This window comes from Camarhynchus parvulus, chromosome 10 (assembly GCF_901933205.1).
Source record: "Camarhynchus parvulus chromosome 10, STF_HiC, whole genome shotgun sequence".
Taxonomy (NCBI): Eukaryota; Metazoa; Chordata; class Aves; order Passeriformes; family Thraupidae; genus Camarhynchus; species Camarhynchus parvulus.
Genome location: NC_044580.1, coordinates 16,999,787 through 17,017,747, shown reverse-complemented (window position 1 = coordinate 17,017,747; position 17,961 = coordinate 16,999,787). Strand labels below are relative to the sequence as shown.

The 17,961-nt window shown below is 38.7% G+C and overlaps 1 protein-coding gene across 5 annotated transcripts in view; it reads right to left on the bottom strand.

Annotated features, from left to right (window-relative positions):
• Positions 1 to 17,961, bottom strand: part of MEF2A (myocyte enhancer factor 2A) — an 82,058-nt gene that overhangs the window by 46,778 nt on the left and 17,319 nt on the right. For all 5 annotated transcript variants that reach the window (XM_030955544.1, XM_030955540.1, XM_030955541.1 and 2 more), the window contains exon 2: positions 1,030 to 1,227. In XM_030955544.1, the coding sequence (XP_030811404.1) occupies positions 1,030 to 1,083 (54 nt within the window). In that variant the 5' untranslated portion in view covers positions 1,084 to 1,227. The remainder of the gene's footprint in view (positions 1 to 1,029; positions 1,228 to 17,961) is intronic.

Here is a 17,961-nt window from a genome sequence, read left to right as displayed (position 1 = left end):
GAACAACTTCCCTGGTGGGGGGCGGGGAAAACAAACAAAAAAACCCATTAATGGTTACTAAATATACGGAAACCACATCCAGCTCAGGAAATCCCAGAGCTAAGAATAGTTAAAAGCTGGAAGAGGATTACAGGGTCGGGTACATGTGCATCTCCAGCCCACACGTATTTGCTCATGAACATCACTGGACAAAAGACGTCGGCCCAGCGGCACCTTTGGCCTCAGCCACCAGCACTGCTCTTAAAGATCTTAAGTCATTCCTGTAATAATTTGCCTTAAAAATGACAGCTTCCAGTTAACCCACTATATATTTCAGTACCCAATTAAAATTTTATCTTGCATCTCATGTAGCAATTCAGAAATCAAGACGAAATATTACTGCAAAAGTCATCAACTTTTGGTGCTTTTCAAGTTCACAGGGCACCTCTCTGTTAGGGCACAAGGAGTCGAGAGCAGCTTTCCTTGAAACATTCATTTTGAGCCTTCTTCCCTTCTGACTCACAATTTTTAAGGACTGTTGTAGCAAACAGCTCTTACAAGAAATACAAATCGATGCTTTTAAATAGAATGTTAACAGAATCTGTTACTGTATCCAAAGGACTGAGGCTACAGCCCACAGCTACCTCAAACTCCTCTGTCAAAGTGCTACAGAAAATACCTTTACTAGATCCTTCCTGAATTTCTCATCCTTTCTCTGCCTCCAGTACTAAGTGTTCCTGTAGTTATGAGATCAAGCCATGTGTCTTTAAAAACACCCCTCCACTCTACTGCTAGCACAGTAGGGTACCATTTAAATAGGAACAGCAATTTTAAATTTTAAGTAGTAAGAGTTATTACTTATAAATAACATTTTTTCCTCAAACAGTCATAAAATCATTGAGGTTTCTTATTCATATTCTGGCAAGGGCATCCGTGGATATATGAAGACAAAGCTCAGCTTTAGAACAGTGAATTAGGATGAATGTATTCAAACTTTCCATTAATTTTTAAGATTACTGATGGACCTGTTCATGCAGACTTGTTTCTCACCTGCCTATTCCGTTCATCCATTATTCTTGTAATCTGTATTTTCTTTCTCCCCATTTTCGCCTCTTCTTTCTTTTGTTTAGCAATCCAGAAATAAACTAATCCAAGAAATTTCCCTCTTCAGTGTTCTAACACATGATACAGTTTTCTTTTACTTTGTCTTCAGCTTGAGAAACGGTTCCTACTTCTTCTTATAAGCACCTAAAAAAAAAGTGAAAATATTAATGTACAAATTACTAAAAAGGAAGTATCATTAAAAACCCGTTGAGCCAAAAAACATGTGCATCATGAAATTTCAGTGAGAAATCAAGTGTTTTCATTAGTAAAGTATTATACTACACACTGTCTTCTAATTAAACTCCCACTGGTTTGCTGCATTCTACGTACAAACGACAGACTTAAAATGACCAATAATTTCACACACTTCCAACTGAATGCCTCAAAAATACAATTATCAAAGGGGTGGCGCTCATCACTCTAAGATTTAGGCCTTTAGTTATCAGAGGTTTCACACATTTACAAGTTTTGGTAAACTCCATTCAATATTTTAGGAAACCTTATAAAGAAACATTTTGTGTTGCTTGTTTTCTTACATGAAATTATCACCAAAATAACAAAACAAAGCCACGAAAATATCAAGTTTCTGTTCCTAAGCCAAATTTCATCTCTTTTTGTGAGCCAATTCTTGGGGTTCCATTGGGAAACAAAAAGGAGAAGGAAAGAGGGAATCTCTCTACTTAAGAGACCAGAGAAAACAGTTTTGCAAGAAAAGTATTTCATGGTTACCATGACACCAAGGAAGACCTGAGACCCGACACAGTTTCTCTCTCTCTCCAATCACCTGTAAGTGCCACATCTGCCAATACCCATTTGCAGCCCAGCACCTGTTTCACTGTTCTATTGTTCACCAAGAGAAATGTGCAGGAAACTTGAAAAGCCAGTGTGCCACCACATTTAAATCTCCACTGAACTACCTGATATTTAATAAACTTCAAATGTATTTTTAGTAAATAATTGCTAAGACATAATCCAGACATACTGCTTGAATTGCAGGACAACATTAGTTGAAGAAAACTGGAGAAAAATTTAAATCAAATGGCTTCTAGAACATGACGGATATACTAGAATGTACAAACATGAAATAGGTACAACTTATTTATCTTATTATCACCTAATAGTCATTCAAAAGGGTAAAACCAGCCCAAATATTAGCTGATAGCCTCTCTAACTTCCCAACCCAAAACATCTTCTGAAGTAAAGTCTTGCATATTTTAATCTGGGTGTCACCATGCCATCTCCTTGAGGCCATGTGTAGAAAGTGGTGCAACCACATCACCATCCGCCAGTTAATGAGCAGAGACAGCAAGAGGCGATTAGTCACAGGCTACACTTCACAATACATTCAATTTACACCGAGGAAACAGACATGATGTTCTTGGGAGGAAAAAACAGAGGTGGAGGAACATGACAAAATGAAGGGATGTCATTTTCTATTTACCTGACAGCAACAAAGGACTGCTTTAAAAAAACATCACAAAACGCCCAAGAGTATGTAGAAATACTATTTAATGAAATTTAAATTAAAACAACACACATTATGATGTCCACTGGTCTACAGGATATGCACTAAACGCTGTCTATAAAGCAAAGCATTTGAAAGCATCCATCAACACTGCACTGCTTTTTCGTGAAAAAGGATTTCTTCCAAGGTGCTGCTAAGAAGGTAATTAATAGACAGTGAAGACCAGATGAAGCAGCCTCTATACAACCAACAGCACCCAGGGAATATCTTCCAGGGAAACAACAGTTGGCATATCGATTTATCCCACTTTTGTTTAAAAAAAATTTCTCAGCTCATGCTATGATCACACATTAAATTTAGTTCTGGAAAAATCTGGTTGCATCCCTTGAACATACCTAATGAAAGGATCTCTAACTAGCTCTTAAAATTTGTTTTCTCCTATATGTGTGGCTTCAGTTTTTAAACCTCCCATGTATTATTGAAAAAGTTCTCTGAATACAGAATGACCAGGGTCCTTCCTCTGTTTTTAAAAACCCCCCATCATCACCAGTACACAGAAATGGCCACCACACAAGGCCAAAGATCCATCTGGTGCAGCATTTTATCTGTGGCTACTAGCAGATATCACTAGGATGGCCAAGGAAGAACACAGAAATAGAATATTAAAAATATAAACCACATATTAAGTGGTTTTTGAATCAGGAATTATGAAGTCTTTCTGCCTCCTACAACACATACTCAAAAGCAAGTCTAGGCAGTGAATAAAATAAAGAACTGTGGGGAAAAGGGAGAGGGAAGATAAACATGATGTGAAATTATGCAATATATACACTAAAGAACACAAGAGATGTACAAATGTTTTGTATGAGCTAATGGAAGGCACAGTAGCAGGGAAACACTGTTATCTGCTCTGTGCACTGCCACACAAAGGGAAATGGGAAACAGTAATTTTCACCAACACCCTGTTACAGCTTTGGGGTGTCATTTCAGCTCTTTTACAATGCTTATGCTCTGTAAGACATAAAAACCTCAAGCTAGTCCCCATTTATGGGAGTTCACTGTTCCCTCTCATCTCAGGTCTGACTTTCTTTAACCTCCAATACTCGTATCACTCAGAAATTCCCCGTTCCTATGTGCACGTGTGCCCACCCGGTCCGGGCTCTCCTCCCTCTCCCACAGGTTGCTATGGACACCAGAACCTGCCTTGGAACTGCATTTTCCAAAGGCAGCCCAGCTCTGGGCTGCAGCGTCCCGGTCATTCTGAAGTCCCACTCAAGGTGATTTGCACAGCTCAGAACTGAAACAGAAGTTTGGCCTGAGCTCAGGGCAGAAAGGACCTTGACACAGCTGCAAAATCAGAGAAAACTGTGCAGTAAAAAGGCACTTTCCATGCAAGCCCAGAACATCCCAATGGGAAGTTACTGCCAGTGACAAAGGCACCTTACATTTCTAATGAGAAGAATGACTTTTCCTTTTACTCATCCTTGATCATGTCACAGTTGTGGTTTTATTTTCTATCCTGACTAGCAACAAAACTATGTAAGATAAGATATAAAACTGGGTCCAACATCAGGTTCCATCAGAAATGTAACTAGCAAAGTTTTCATTTTGCTAAATCATAGTTGCATTACAAACATACATTAGGTGAAGCTCTTAATTCATAAAGCCATTTCATGCAGATTATCAACACACTTTTGCCCAAATAAAAAAATCACTTTTGCTGATATACATATCAAGATCAACCCCATTTACATTTGAGACTAAATCTGAAACTAACACAAAGTAACGTTGATGAAGGTAAAGTTCTACTTCCTGAAGTGACACAATCCAATCACAGCCACCAAAGCTGCTTCACATTACTTGCATGGGCACACAGAAGCAAAAATAAGTTTGTCTTAAAGAAGGACTTCAGGTATATATTAAACAAAATAATTAGAGTAAGAAGAGAAAAAGAAGGAAAAATCCCACATGCTTCATTATGAACTTAAAATAGAAAATAATGTCAGCTTGCAATAAAGGCAAGAAAAATTATATTTGTCTTGTCCAAATAACAGCCTATTTGTTTCAAAGTAAATGATTCCAAATTTTCTGGATTTACTCCCTTCCCCAAAACCCGTGAAAACAGCACACTAATTACTGACAGACAACAGAACCACATGCAGAAACATACCCTTACAACTGCACATCTTCAGGAGCTCATCTGAATTTGTTGCCAATATTGCTTTCAGTTTCACAGATTGTTGAGAGAGATGTAACTTTAAAGCAAGGAAACTGTATTTGACCTATTTAAAAAGATTCTTTCAAGGGTTCAGTGGAAACACATTATATCTGTGCAAAACTGCACAAGGTCTGGAAGCCTCCTGGCAGAACAGGTTAGGAAAAACTGTGTCAGAATCATACTCCTTCCATTTAATTTCCTTTTATTTCCCTCTGACTCTGTTTTCTTGAAACTTCCATCTCACCACCATGGTTACAGGTTACATCTGACAGTCCCCATCTCCTCACGGCTCATTTACTGCAATGCACACAAAGGAATGAGTGTCCTGACGTCAGATCATTTGCATGAAAACACAGATCTGCAGAGATGCATCTTACACAAGCCTTGGCTATGCCTTACTAAATAGCAGAGAGTCATTTTTACTGAACCAAGATTAATAGGTCGTTTTTCTAGTCTTAAAGGAGCCTGTGCAGATATTTTTGTAAGTATGGCCCCTCAGCATGAGCTGGTGAGCACAGACTGATCACAGCTGAACTGCACAGTTGCTGGTTATTCTGACATTTTGCACACTCACATCAGCAGAATATAAAAATTCCCATTCACAGCAGCATGGAGATGAGCCCCACCACGTGTTGGCTGTTGCACACCAACAAGGCAGATAACACAGAGTATCTCATTTTTCCACAGTACTAATAATGGACAATGTCAGTGTCCTCTCTCCCTGCCCCACAGCACTGAGGAGAAGTAGCAAGGGAAAAAAAAGGAGTCAAAGAATGTCTTCACCAAAGTAATTTATCTAAAGGTTAAAGGGCTGTGTGGAATACAGCCAAACATGATTCTCAGACTCCATTTCACTGTCCAGAAGTGAGAAAGAAGAACATTTTCTTCTTCAGAACTTCAGAGATGCAAACCATATAAAGTAAGTACACAACTGCAAACACCTTTTTTTTCTAAATCCCATACTAATTACACAAAATATGTTCATTCAGATATGACTGCACTGACACACGTTGAGGTCCATGGGATGTCATCTCTGTGCTCTAGACATTCCACCAGCCCTGCTCCAAAACCCACTGCTACCACTTGGAAGCTAAATTTGAAAATTAAAATTCCCAGCAAAGGGATTTTTCCATACCTTTATGTCTGCATTTAACAGAGAGCACACTTAGATCCTTGCTGGGGTTTTTGCAGAGGTGTGCAAAACCAGTACCAAAGCAGTTTCCTCCAGCCACATTTCTATAGCCCTGACACCATATACTGCTGTAAGTAATGTCAGATATAATTGTTAAACAATCACACAGCTCCCCTTCCAAAACAAGGGTACATGCTGGCATTTATCTCTCCCTACTTGCTGCACCACAATCTTAGGAAATAAATCTTTTTTCCATCCTGAGTTTAGAAGCCATTCTTCTCCATCCAAGCAGAGCCTCTCAGTAAATGAGAGTGGCCTCACAGCTTCAAGGTCCTCTGCCACCAAGTGACACACAAGCATTGTTATAAAACAATAAGATAACTCTTAGCCAAAATTATTTTTTTTAAAAGTGGGACAATGCAAAAAACAGGAAGCCATAAACAATTCTTTATTGATATTCTGGTTTTATGCATCATAAAATACTTGTTTCTTTCAGCTGGGAAGAATAATGCACATCTCTGGTACAAGACAATTTAAATAAATTGTCCTTTTAAGATTTGTGGAATTTTGCAACCGAACATGGTCCTCAGCTTCCACACTAAAATCAAATCTATTTTTGAGCTCCTAGTTTGTAAGTAACAGAGCTTTTCAAATTATGTTTTGAAGGCATTAGAAAAGATCATGAAGTGTTTTCAAAAAATATCCTTACTGAAGAACTGCACCTTCCAAGTGCTCCTTAAATCGACTGCTGCTGGAAAAGGCCCTTTCTGCCATTTCCTCCACGCACTCAGTCCTGCCTAAGATGAAGTGGAGGAACTCCATTTTCTTGCAGACAGAACTATAGAAATCTGAACTGTATAAAAAATGAACTAAGATTCAAATGTCTGTTTAAAAACAAGTTTTATTACTCCTAGAATGCACTTTCAGGTTAGATTTTCCTGACCTGACGGACCAGTTTTCCAGAACTATCAGCATCACCTATGACAGCACATACACTCCTAGACAATGTGACAAATGTGGCCTTGTCCAGGATCACGGACAGCCAGGAATTCTGCTCTAGTTAGTTACTTTCAATTAAATGGGTTAAGATTTAATAATACTCAATACTCTGACTATACACTTCTTCTTGGCCTATTCTTCAGTCCAAAATATCTCTATCATCCTATTCTGAGTATTTATAATTTATACTCCCTGGAACCAAAGCAGCCATTATCAAGCTATGTACATATTTACTACATCTTTTCAAGTAACACTAAATTCTATTTTCCCATCCATAACTTTGGTATTTTCTAAACTAATTTATCCTTGAATTCTGAAAAATACATTAGAACATAGTTAGAAAATAAGATCTGGAAACTGCTGAGCTAACAGTGGAGAAAGACCACAGAAAGAGAACTAAACTTTCAATACTGGATTAAAATCCAATTTTAGATACAAGTAGAATATAAAATATTAAGTAATCACAAGAATTCTGCTGCCAGACTTCTACAAACAGATTAAGAAAATAACTGCATGACTGAATAGCTGTCTGGAAAACATGCTCCAGAGAGTTTCTCAAGAAACTTGCTCCTAATTTATCATGTAATTTGTTGAAAGAAGTGCCTTTTCCACGGTATACAAAAATAGCCACAAACAAAAGATGATTTGGGACACTGTTAACAAAACAAACCCCAATATGTAAAAGCTGAGGCCAAAAGGACTGATTTCCTAGTGAATGAACCACAGCTTTTACAACTGTCAGTTTGGTTACAATTTTAGAACTTTTGATCAGATAAATTCTCCCCTTTTTTTTCATTTACAGCTCTTGGAAAATTAATGAACTAGATGCAGAAATCTAAACTTAAGTTTGGATACGATTGCTCCATAACAGAAGAGCATTTGCAGGTATTTAATTAGTGCAAAACTGATGTTTGACAGCTTTCACAATAAAAAGCTCAAAGTGCAACTCAAAGCATTTAAACCCAGCTTTTAACCCCATAGACATCTGTACATTATAAGCCACAGAAGGAAGGTTTCTTTCCTGAAGCAAAATATACATATAAAACACATTAAATGTTTTTCAAGATCAAAAGCATTTGCCTCATTCTTATCAGGAATTTGTAGTGGCTGTGGAACTTAACTACCATGTGGCCAAAAAATGGCACAGAGCCACGTTTGTGTTATTACAACTCCTCTTGGGCTCAAACGAAGGGAGCCACCAGAGGAACCTTCCAGAATGCTGATAAGGACACAACTGCCAGAGATGGCTTTAAATTATACACCACCGGACCCACAACAAAAAGCTGCCACAAAACAGCACTCCTTTGTACAGGAGACAAAACCCTGTGAAATGTATTTTTTATATTCATCTTGGGATGGGGATCACCAAACCCTTGCTGCTGTTCTCAACAGGGAAAATAAATTTCATGGTTTAAAAGCAGCCTAATAGTGACTGGGTAAGGGTCAGGTGAACAAGACACCTCCACATAGCACCGGTCACTAACTAAACAACAACTAATAGTGTGATCAATTAAAAGATTAATTCTCATATTTTTCTTCAGCTTTCAGTAAGAGAGAATAAAATACATACACAGTAGTGTTCAGTTTCTTATTAATATATTTACCAACCAGAATGGAACTTTCTGGTTTTGCAATATCTTTATACTTCATTAATCTTCTTCAGGCTCACTGATGCATCTTCAGATAACACTTAACATACCGTTAAGTCATGGCTTTAAGAAAAAATATTATCATTGTGAAATCTCTTTCCAGAAGTCTTCATATTTCATCAGTTACAGCAGTGACACTCAAGCTTTAATTACTGCTACCTTGGCTCATTACTTCTCCCATCTCAATTTAACTTTATCAATAGATCAGAGAATACAGATAATCTTATTTTGCATAGCAACATGCATTTGGCAAAGGTGTAGCTCATTATCTCCGAGTTCTCACAATGGCTCTGCCCCACTTGTCACATCTCTGTTTATCTCCACGGCAATCAGCAGAGCACAGAGCACTGCCATCCCCAGAGCTGCTCACTGTACACAGACAGGAGATGTTTCACAGTTCCTGGAACAGAATTCAGCTGCAAAGTCCTAAATTCACCTGGTCAGATTTCTGTGAAATTCTAGATAAGCGGCATGCCTTTTTTTTTTTTTTTTTTTTTGCCTATGTGGCCACTAATGGTCTTCCTCCCTTTGTAGATAATTAATTTAAAGGTTTGCTCTGTTCCTTTTTTTAACATGGTCATGCCAGGCTGAATTCAGTGGGTGGAGCATTTTAAACATATGCAACAATATGTCCAACTAAACTTAAATTCAGGTTCCTGGCATTTCTATATAGAAATCCTTACCCACACAGAGCACTGCTCTTCCTTTTGTCTCTGAGAACACGATTTAAGTAGATCATCCTTTCTGAGGACTACTGAAGCTTTTTGTGTGCATGTTTTGGAGGGGGACCACTATTTTACAACCATTTAGAATCTCAACCAATAACCTATGTGTAAAGAATTGAACATTCATAAACCAAAGCTAGACAAAAATATCCATCTTTACAAGTTCTGACTTACCACATCTCACACTAGATTATTTTGCAGAAAAAATAAACACACAAAAGCAACATCCAAAAAGCACAAATACAGTGCACTACTTTTAAACACAGTTCAAAATTAAACAAGGTGCCAACTGAGCTAAATCAAGCAGCATCCTGACATAAGACTTGAAATGTATAGAACTTAAGACAGGCAGAAAAAAATACTCAGAACACAGCCCATACTGCAGGGCAATGTTATGAATTCTATTACTCTTATCCTTCAAATATTCTCTTTAAAATTGCATTCAAATTCTGCAGTCTGCACTTCACTTTCCTTGTAGCAAATGCCAAAGCAGCAATTCTGCAGTCAGGTAAAGCAGTGTCTGTGCTCAGTATATTCAAACTGACTGTGCATAACTGGTACAGTTTTCCCAAGGAAAGAGCAGAAACCACAGCAGATTTCTCCCTAGGAAAGGTGTAAATAAAACGCATTTCTGTCTGTCTTTTACTTTCTTCTACTGGAAAAAAAAACCAGACCATAAATTAAGAGGTAATCTTATTTAACACATCGCTTCCCTATTGTAGAAAACTGTACAAATTTGGTACTACAGTGAACTGTTTTTTTGGATTTGCAGCAAGAGTTCTAGAACCCCATGACGTGTGAACACTAACTAGTGAGTAAACTTCTAGTAATTCTTTGTTACCTTTTACGAAGAGGGAAACTGTTCCCTGTGCCTGCGAAGTACAAACTGTTGAGGTAATACAACAAACAGCAGCAGGACAGCAACTTCAACACATGTTCCTGAACAAACATTACAGCAATCAAAAATATTTACAGCTGACTCCAGGAATGTAATGGGATCCAAAGGCAGCCACAGCATTCTGTGGCTTTGCTTATACCTTATATCCTACAGAGAGCTTCCTCAAGTCAGGCTTCAAACCTAACAATGCCAGATCTCACTGAAGTTCTCAGCAAGGGACAAATGTGAGTAGATGAGAGAATGGAAAATAGAAGGATTATAAACAAGATTCTTCCTTGCACACTGTGCCCTTGCAAGATGGGTTCTGGCTTCCAAGTTGGCTTCAGTCAACAGTGGCTTCGTGACGCAGAGCTCTGTACGCTCCTGTTCTGTACTTGGGAAACATCTTCCCAAGGTTTGGCTCATCCTCAGTTATCTGCCTCTTCCTGATGTTATAGATCAGCTTCTCTTCATGCTCTGCACAAGCCACAGGCTCCAAGCTTCTCGCACAACTCCCATCTGTGTTGGTTTTTTGCTAGGGTTTTTTTTTACCGGCTGTGACAGGCAGTCTCCAGACCATTTCTCTTTCTTACCAACTACACACTTTCAGTCTTCCCAAGGATTCCATGTGACAGGCACCCCCCCCTTTAAAGGAAATAGGACAGGAAACCCAAGAAGAAATACAAGAGAGAACACACATCAATGATCTATAAGAAGCTTTAAATCACTGAACAATTATCCAGAAAGCTTTCTTGATAATTTATTCGATGTCTGATTAAATGACAGCATGCAGTCATATTGTTGAAGTGCAACAATTATAAACCAGACAGACACGACAACATAATGCTTCAAGCAGCCTGCATGCCTCAGAAAGACACTCAGCAAACCATAAAGACGCCTACGTGTTTCTAACAAAGATTAGTGGCAAGTTTCTTACTCTGTGGCTGCCACAGCCTTTGTTCAAAAATCAATCTCTGCTTTTAAAATTCAGATACACCACCAGTTCAAACTTCTAAATAAAAATTATTAAAAGCTAAACTAAGTATATACTATATATACTTCGTATTTCTAAGATATTAAAACCACATTTCAAAGGATGATTCCCATCTCTGCACTGTTTTAAGCAAATAGTCCCATCATATTTAAATAAAATAAACCACAGTTGTTGTTGGTGGGGGAGCTACAGCAGATCACAGAGCAGGTCCTCTCCAGACATGCATGGAGACAGTTTCTTTGTAATCTAAACATCTCAGAATCCAAGGCAGACAGGTAGCAAATAATAAAACAACATATGAGTGAGATGAATCCACTCAGCTACACCTCAGCTGTGATAATCTGCAAAAGGATTACACACAGGCAGAACTTAGGCAGCATCAGGGAACTGAGGAAAATGCTGCTGGGCACCACAGGCAAGAAACTGCCTGACTCCCATGACCTCTCCCATGTCAGCAGCCGCTTTTAAAAGCAGCCTAGAATGAAATTCCTTACAGCCCTAAACATTTTATCGATCCAAGTACAAGTACTCCATCCTAACAGTTACTGCCCTCCATTTGGATGTCCATATTCTTAAAATCAATCAAGAGCTAAGACTATACTAATGAAGTACAGGGCAAGCCATTAAAACCAGAAGTTTAGTACATTAGGATCCATACCCCAGCACCTAAACTTACTGTGGTAAACTTCATTTTTACCAAGAATATAATTTAAAATATATTCTGCTCATAAACATTTTTCTTTTTTGGCAGGCAATGTCTGTAGTCTGGGCACTCTTATGCCACTAAGATGCCACTTGGATTCTCTTGCAAAAATGTCAATTTAATTACACTGATAACAGAACACTGACTCTTCAGATACTTCAAAACTATTGTGTCCTTAGCAAGGAACTAGCACACACTAGTTCGTTAATATGGTTTAGTTGAGAAATTGAAATTCAGGCTGCTACAGTAACTCTGTTACTTGTTATTACCTGCAAGACAGGCAAAATAATTAGATTTTACCATTTGCTCTTTCTTGTCAATTGCTGCAAATGGAAAAATTAAGTTATTTGACCCTAAGTAACATTACTGGTTCACAGCAAAGCTATGTGATTCAAGTGTTAGATAGCAACATGTATTCAAATATCTGATTCAACAGCTTCTGGAGTGAAATATTCCATGACTATAAAAAGAAGTGCGAACTCTCATCCATTTGTTCCCATTATTGTATTAAAAATAGAAATCCTCAAAACTTCAAAAATATCTCAATTTCTTTTCCTGTCAACAAACCCTAACAAACACATGCAGAGGGCCACTAAAAAGGTGAATTACAAGATTCACCTGACAGAAGTTTAAGTGAAGGGCCAGAAAAACTTTAATCAAGGTCTCAACAAGAACCAGTTAAGTGATTCACACAAACATATAAAGTCCTTCTGATAAACTACTACATGAGTAATGTATTACATCACTGAGGAGCCCAACAAGAGCAAGGAATATTGAGAAAAGAAAGCCACAGAAGTTGGCTCCCAATGTATGTGAAAGGAGCTGGGCTGTTTTCACGACTGCGTTAAGTAGCCAGGAATCTGAAGCAGAAGCTCAGACAGTTTCAGATTATTGTAGACTTCCCTTACTGAAAACCTCTTAGTTTAAACAAGTACATTCATTTACCTTTGATGTGAAATATCAGATGCAAATGTGAGCTGTTAGAAACTGGAAGAGAGACATCTTCATCTTCACCATTTCATTGGTCTGATGCAACGACTGCCTAGACCTGACAATAACCAGGCTCCATCAGGAGTCAGACTATAACTATAGCTGGCCATCCAGACCCCCAGTTATACATTAAAAATGAAAAACCAGAAACTGCCAGAAACATCAACCAGAAACCATGTCAGAAAAGAAGACTGCATGATCTCTTACACTACTAGACAGAGCGGACATCTCAGCATTTAATTATGGAATCACTGATTTAAACCTGCTTGGAACATACACAGTGCATATCCACACACTGCTGGGTCCCTTCATCCATGCTGTCTTCTTCATCCCTGACAGAACCCTAGCTAAGAGCCCTTAGGAACCTTATTTGAATTGCAAAGCAAATACAAAGCAGTTAATTGTGAATGACTTCTTGAAGGTGTATTGTGGTTAAGAGCAGTTGCATTCCACCATAAAACCTGGATGCTGCCTGTAGCCCTGGTAGCTCAAAGTGTGCAATGTGTAAGTTCACACACCCCAGTCAACCCATGAGCTGGGACAAGCTGGCATTGAACTCCTCATGTGAAGTGACAAACTTATTTAGACACAGAAATTTTTTCATTTATCTAGCAGTATCATCAGAGCACACATGAAAGCATCTGCAATCTTTTCTGTTCCTTTCTCAAAAAGATAAGGAATTTTGTCTTTCTGAAAAACCCTATGTACTTCTTTATCTGGGGAAAAAACCCACTCAGATATTAGATATTAAATACATTTATTAAAGTGGATTCTGTACATTAGAATCAGATGCTAACTTAATTATTTTACATTATCTCATTTTACCCATTCTACGTAATTAATCTGTGAACATGATTATATGGAGTTATATGAACAAAAAGTAAACCACAGCAACTTGACACAGTTTACACACAGCTTTCAAGAACCTGCTAAGAAGCATTCCTGCACCTGCAAGAAACCCTAACTCCTCTTAAAAAAAACTTCATTGTTGAGTACTCTGGGCCTTCAGGACATTAAAGCATTTCTCTCACATGCTGACTGGAAGCCTTGCAGCAGCTGAAGCAATAAATATTGACAGCAAGCTGGCAAACAGCAGATAGCAGGGCTCTGCTCTCCAATTTCACCTGCCTCAGCAAAGACCCAGCCTGCAAGGGACAGCACACCCAGGGCCTCTCCAGCTCCATTATTGCTGCTCTGGCCTGTATTGAAAATGTGTTGTCCCCTCCAGTGCTGGTGTAGCTTTGAACATATCTGCTTTTCTATACCATCCTGAGAATCTGAATCTCCCCACTGGCACACAGATACACAGCAAAACAAAGTTTTAACTGGCTACAAATCATACTGCAAGAAACTTCCAGCATCCAGTTCCATCCTGTCCTGCTCTTCGGTGCTGCTTTGCAAGTCTTGCACATGAGGCCACACATTGCTTAATAAAAACTGAACAGCCAACTCAGAGCAAACACTGGAACAACCATATGCCAAAATACAAGCTACTCCTGACAGCTCATGAGAATTGGAATTAGTGAAGTGGATTTTAATTAGGAAACTGTATTGATGACTGAGTTCTGCTTTTCCCTCAATTCTCACCTCATATCCTCTACTTTGAGGCAGGATTATAGAAGCTGCAAGGAAATGCATTCAGACTTGCTTAAAGAAAATTGAAAACAAAACACTGTGACTACAAAATTCTGTCTTCCCACTGGGAGAAAGGGATCTTTCCAGCAATTCACTCCCTGCATTCAGACCAATTACAGATTGCTAGTTGGTTTTTTAGCAGACTCCATCCTGCTGCCAAGTCAACAGATTTTTAAACTGAGATTTGAAACAAAGACTTCTTAGTATAACCCAGAAGGGTGAGCACTGAGTTGGACCTAGTTCTCAAAACTTGATCTTATGATTTCATCTGGAGCTCATACACTTTTATCCCTGCACAGACACACCTATGATTATGGGCTATGTTTAGATTTGTAAGAATTCACCAACATCCAGTGTCATCATTTTCTCCAGCACACAGCTTCACGGAGGGAGGGGTGGAGACATTCTCCACACTATAAACATTTGCCTACTTTCAAAGGAAGATAGGAATCAAAACAAGCTTACCCTGTACTTCTAGCAGACACCACTCTTAACATGTTACATCAACCAACACTTCTGGAGATTCTTCCTTCTAGCTTCTGGTAGGTTTCCTTCCTCTTTGTCTACCACTGAATGTACTTCATTTTGATGGTAATATCTGATTAACAACCTCAGCAAGCCTTTAGAGGTGGCAGGCACTCCCCTTTGTAAGCTTCACTTACCCAAAATAACACAAACCCTTTAGTATTCCACAACAGAAACAGCACCACATAAAATCTTAAGGCCACCATCACTGCCCAGTTCGGGAAGAGATCTGCATGCCTGAACCAGATCCATCCACAGGAATAACAGCATTTAAAGCAGCACTGAGCTTTGGTTTAAACAGAATAAACCAAGAGTTCTGCTCTCACACCCTACTGCTGCCAAATCGTTCCATCTGCATTAGCTGCAAGATGTCAGCTTGGGCATGGAAAGGAAGAATTATTTCGTGCATTTAGTGAATCTTCTGATTCAAAAATCTCCTTTCAGTCAAACAGGTGCCCCTGCCTAGGTGGAATAGAAGCCACAATATTCCTGAAAAGGATGGTAGTATCCCCTTAAAATTCCCATACAGAGGAGTGATGCTCTTAAGTCTCAGTGCTTTGTTCTTTTTTGAATTAGTCCAGTTCCTTCAGGGAAAATGCTCACCATGCACAGCTGGAAGAAAGGCAGTAAAGGGAAGAGCAGGCTCTCAAAAGCAGAAGTGTGACAGAGTACAGCAGCAGAAAGAGTTAACAAAGAGTTTGTCTGTGACATTTTATCTAATTTGATGCCACACAGAACAAAGACAGACCTGGCGTTTTCAATTTAGTAGATTCAAACAGGCATTAAAAAGAAACTGATTTTCATTCACTTTTGAGGATTTCACCTTAAGGGAAGGTCTTTCAAGGATGCACATGGTATTCTTTGGCCTTTTGAAAATTAAATCAATTAAGCACAAGACTCAGTTCTTGTAAAAAATTATTTAGAACGTCCATGAGGAAAGGAAAAGTATATCATGAAACCAAAGAAATATTTGTCAATAACACTGACTAACGTACTAGAAAGATGCTGCAGCATTTGCTAGAGGTCTGAGTTTGTACTGATGGTTCTGCAGTGTCTCAGATCCAGGTTGCTATGGAAAAAAAAAGGGAACTCTAAAGGGACCTTGTTGTTTTCATAGGACATTAACTCAGGAGCACCAACCACAGCTTCCAACACAACTACACCCTCCAGGGCTAGAAACAGGACATTTGCTATGGCACATAATGGATGCTTTATAGAATAAATTTCAATTCTCTACTATGTTTAAGACATTTTAATGCTACTTTATTATACGCATCCTTAAAGTACACAAAATCTACTGTGCTTCCTTGAAATTCTTCTGCAAATGCAGTATCTACCCAAACTACAGAAATCCACAGAAAGTATCTTCAATCTTTGAAGGAGTTCACTGGTCCATAATGACAGTGCATCTAGAATACAATAAAACCTCAAAATTCAACAACCAATTATCAGAAGAAAGTGCCTACACAGACTTCTCAACAGGAAGAGATGGAAAAAGCTGATAGCTGGAAGTGGCATGCTAAAATCACAGCTGGGGAAGGTGGAACCCTTCACCCCTCTGCTTTCAGGCAAGCCTCACTGGCACGATGTGGGGCCACCCAACCTGGGAAGGGAAGGAGCTCCCAAAGCATTCAGAACCCACCTGAATCTTCTGGCTTAAGGAACACAATCATGCAAGCCTGAGACTAAGGAAATCCTTCAGCAATGTGTTGGTAGAAACACCACATCCCACATTCAGGATTAAAGCTCCACTCTGCTGCTTGGATCCAGCCCAGGACATTTCTACTCACCTGGGCCCACAGCTGCTGTGCAAGACCACAGGGAAAATGGGATTGTGCAACAAAACACGGGACAATGAACAAATCACCTCACTCTGCTCAGCACAAGACACCAAAAACCCCTAAACTGTAAACCAACATCAACATCACACTTTCTGCAACAAACCAGCAGGGAAAATACTAAATTTTATTAGGATTTTGCATAAGCAAGATTATATTCCATTAAAGAGATTATCCACCTTTTAATGTTGTCTTGATAGAGGACTTATGTGTGCCACTCTTCCCTGCTTATCATCTCCCAAATGGTGTCCTGGTAAATCTGCAGAAGGCACGTAAGTGACACTTCAGATTTTAAGCACAGATGATACCAAGACAGTCTGACAATATCACAGCACTGCCAAAATTTACAATTGTGGGTTTTCTTAAAGATTAAGTACCTGAGGATCAGATTGCTATTTTCAGATTTCATTTAAAATTTAATCTTTGGTCATCATGGCAGCAGAAAACGGAACTGTAACAGCCAGAAAAACCCAAATAAAACACTCCAAAAATTATGATGGATTAAAAAAAAAACTAATTATTTTGGAATTCTACCTCTCTCACACTGATATGCAGAGACCTTGCTGCAGCATTCCAAATTCTGAGTTGGTTACACCCCAGTTATAAACTGAGTCTCTTTAAATAGTTTTATAACATTTTATTTAATGAACAGAAGTCTGAAAACATTCAGAGAAATGGTAACTTTTGGGAGCTTCTCTGTTTTATTCACTTGTATAAGATCACATGGTTACTAGACACATGCATGCTAAATATATTACATGCTACCATGGCAGCAGGTCAGTTCTGCACAAGCTGCTTGTATTAAATTTCTCCTGTAAGTGACATTAGACTTTAGCTCTGCTCCAGCACATATAGGAAGAGGCTTCACATTCCAAACTACCATCTGAAGGGGAAAACTATGCCAACACAGTACAAAGTATGCCTGTGCTACTTTAACCCATTTACTATTTTAACACACACACACGCAAGCCTTGCATTCATGTTATCTATATTATGAATTTTTCAGATTCAAGACTCCAAATTCAATGGCTTTGTCATAGTCTTTTGCTATGAAAATTTAAGGAAAAGGTCACACAATTATAGTCTATAATACGTGACATGTTCAGATTGATGAAAATCCAAACACTA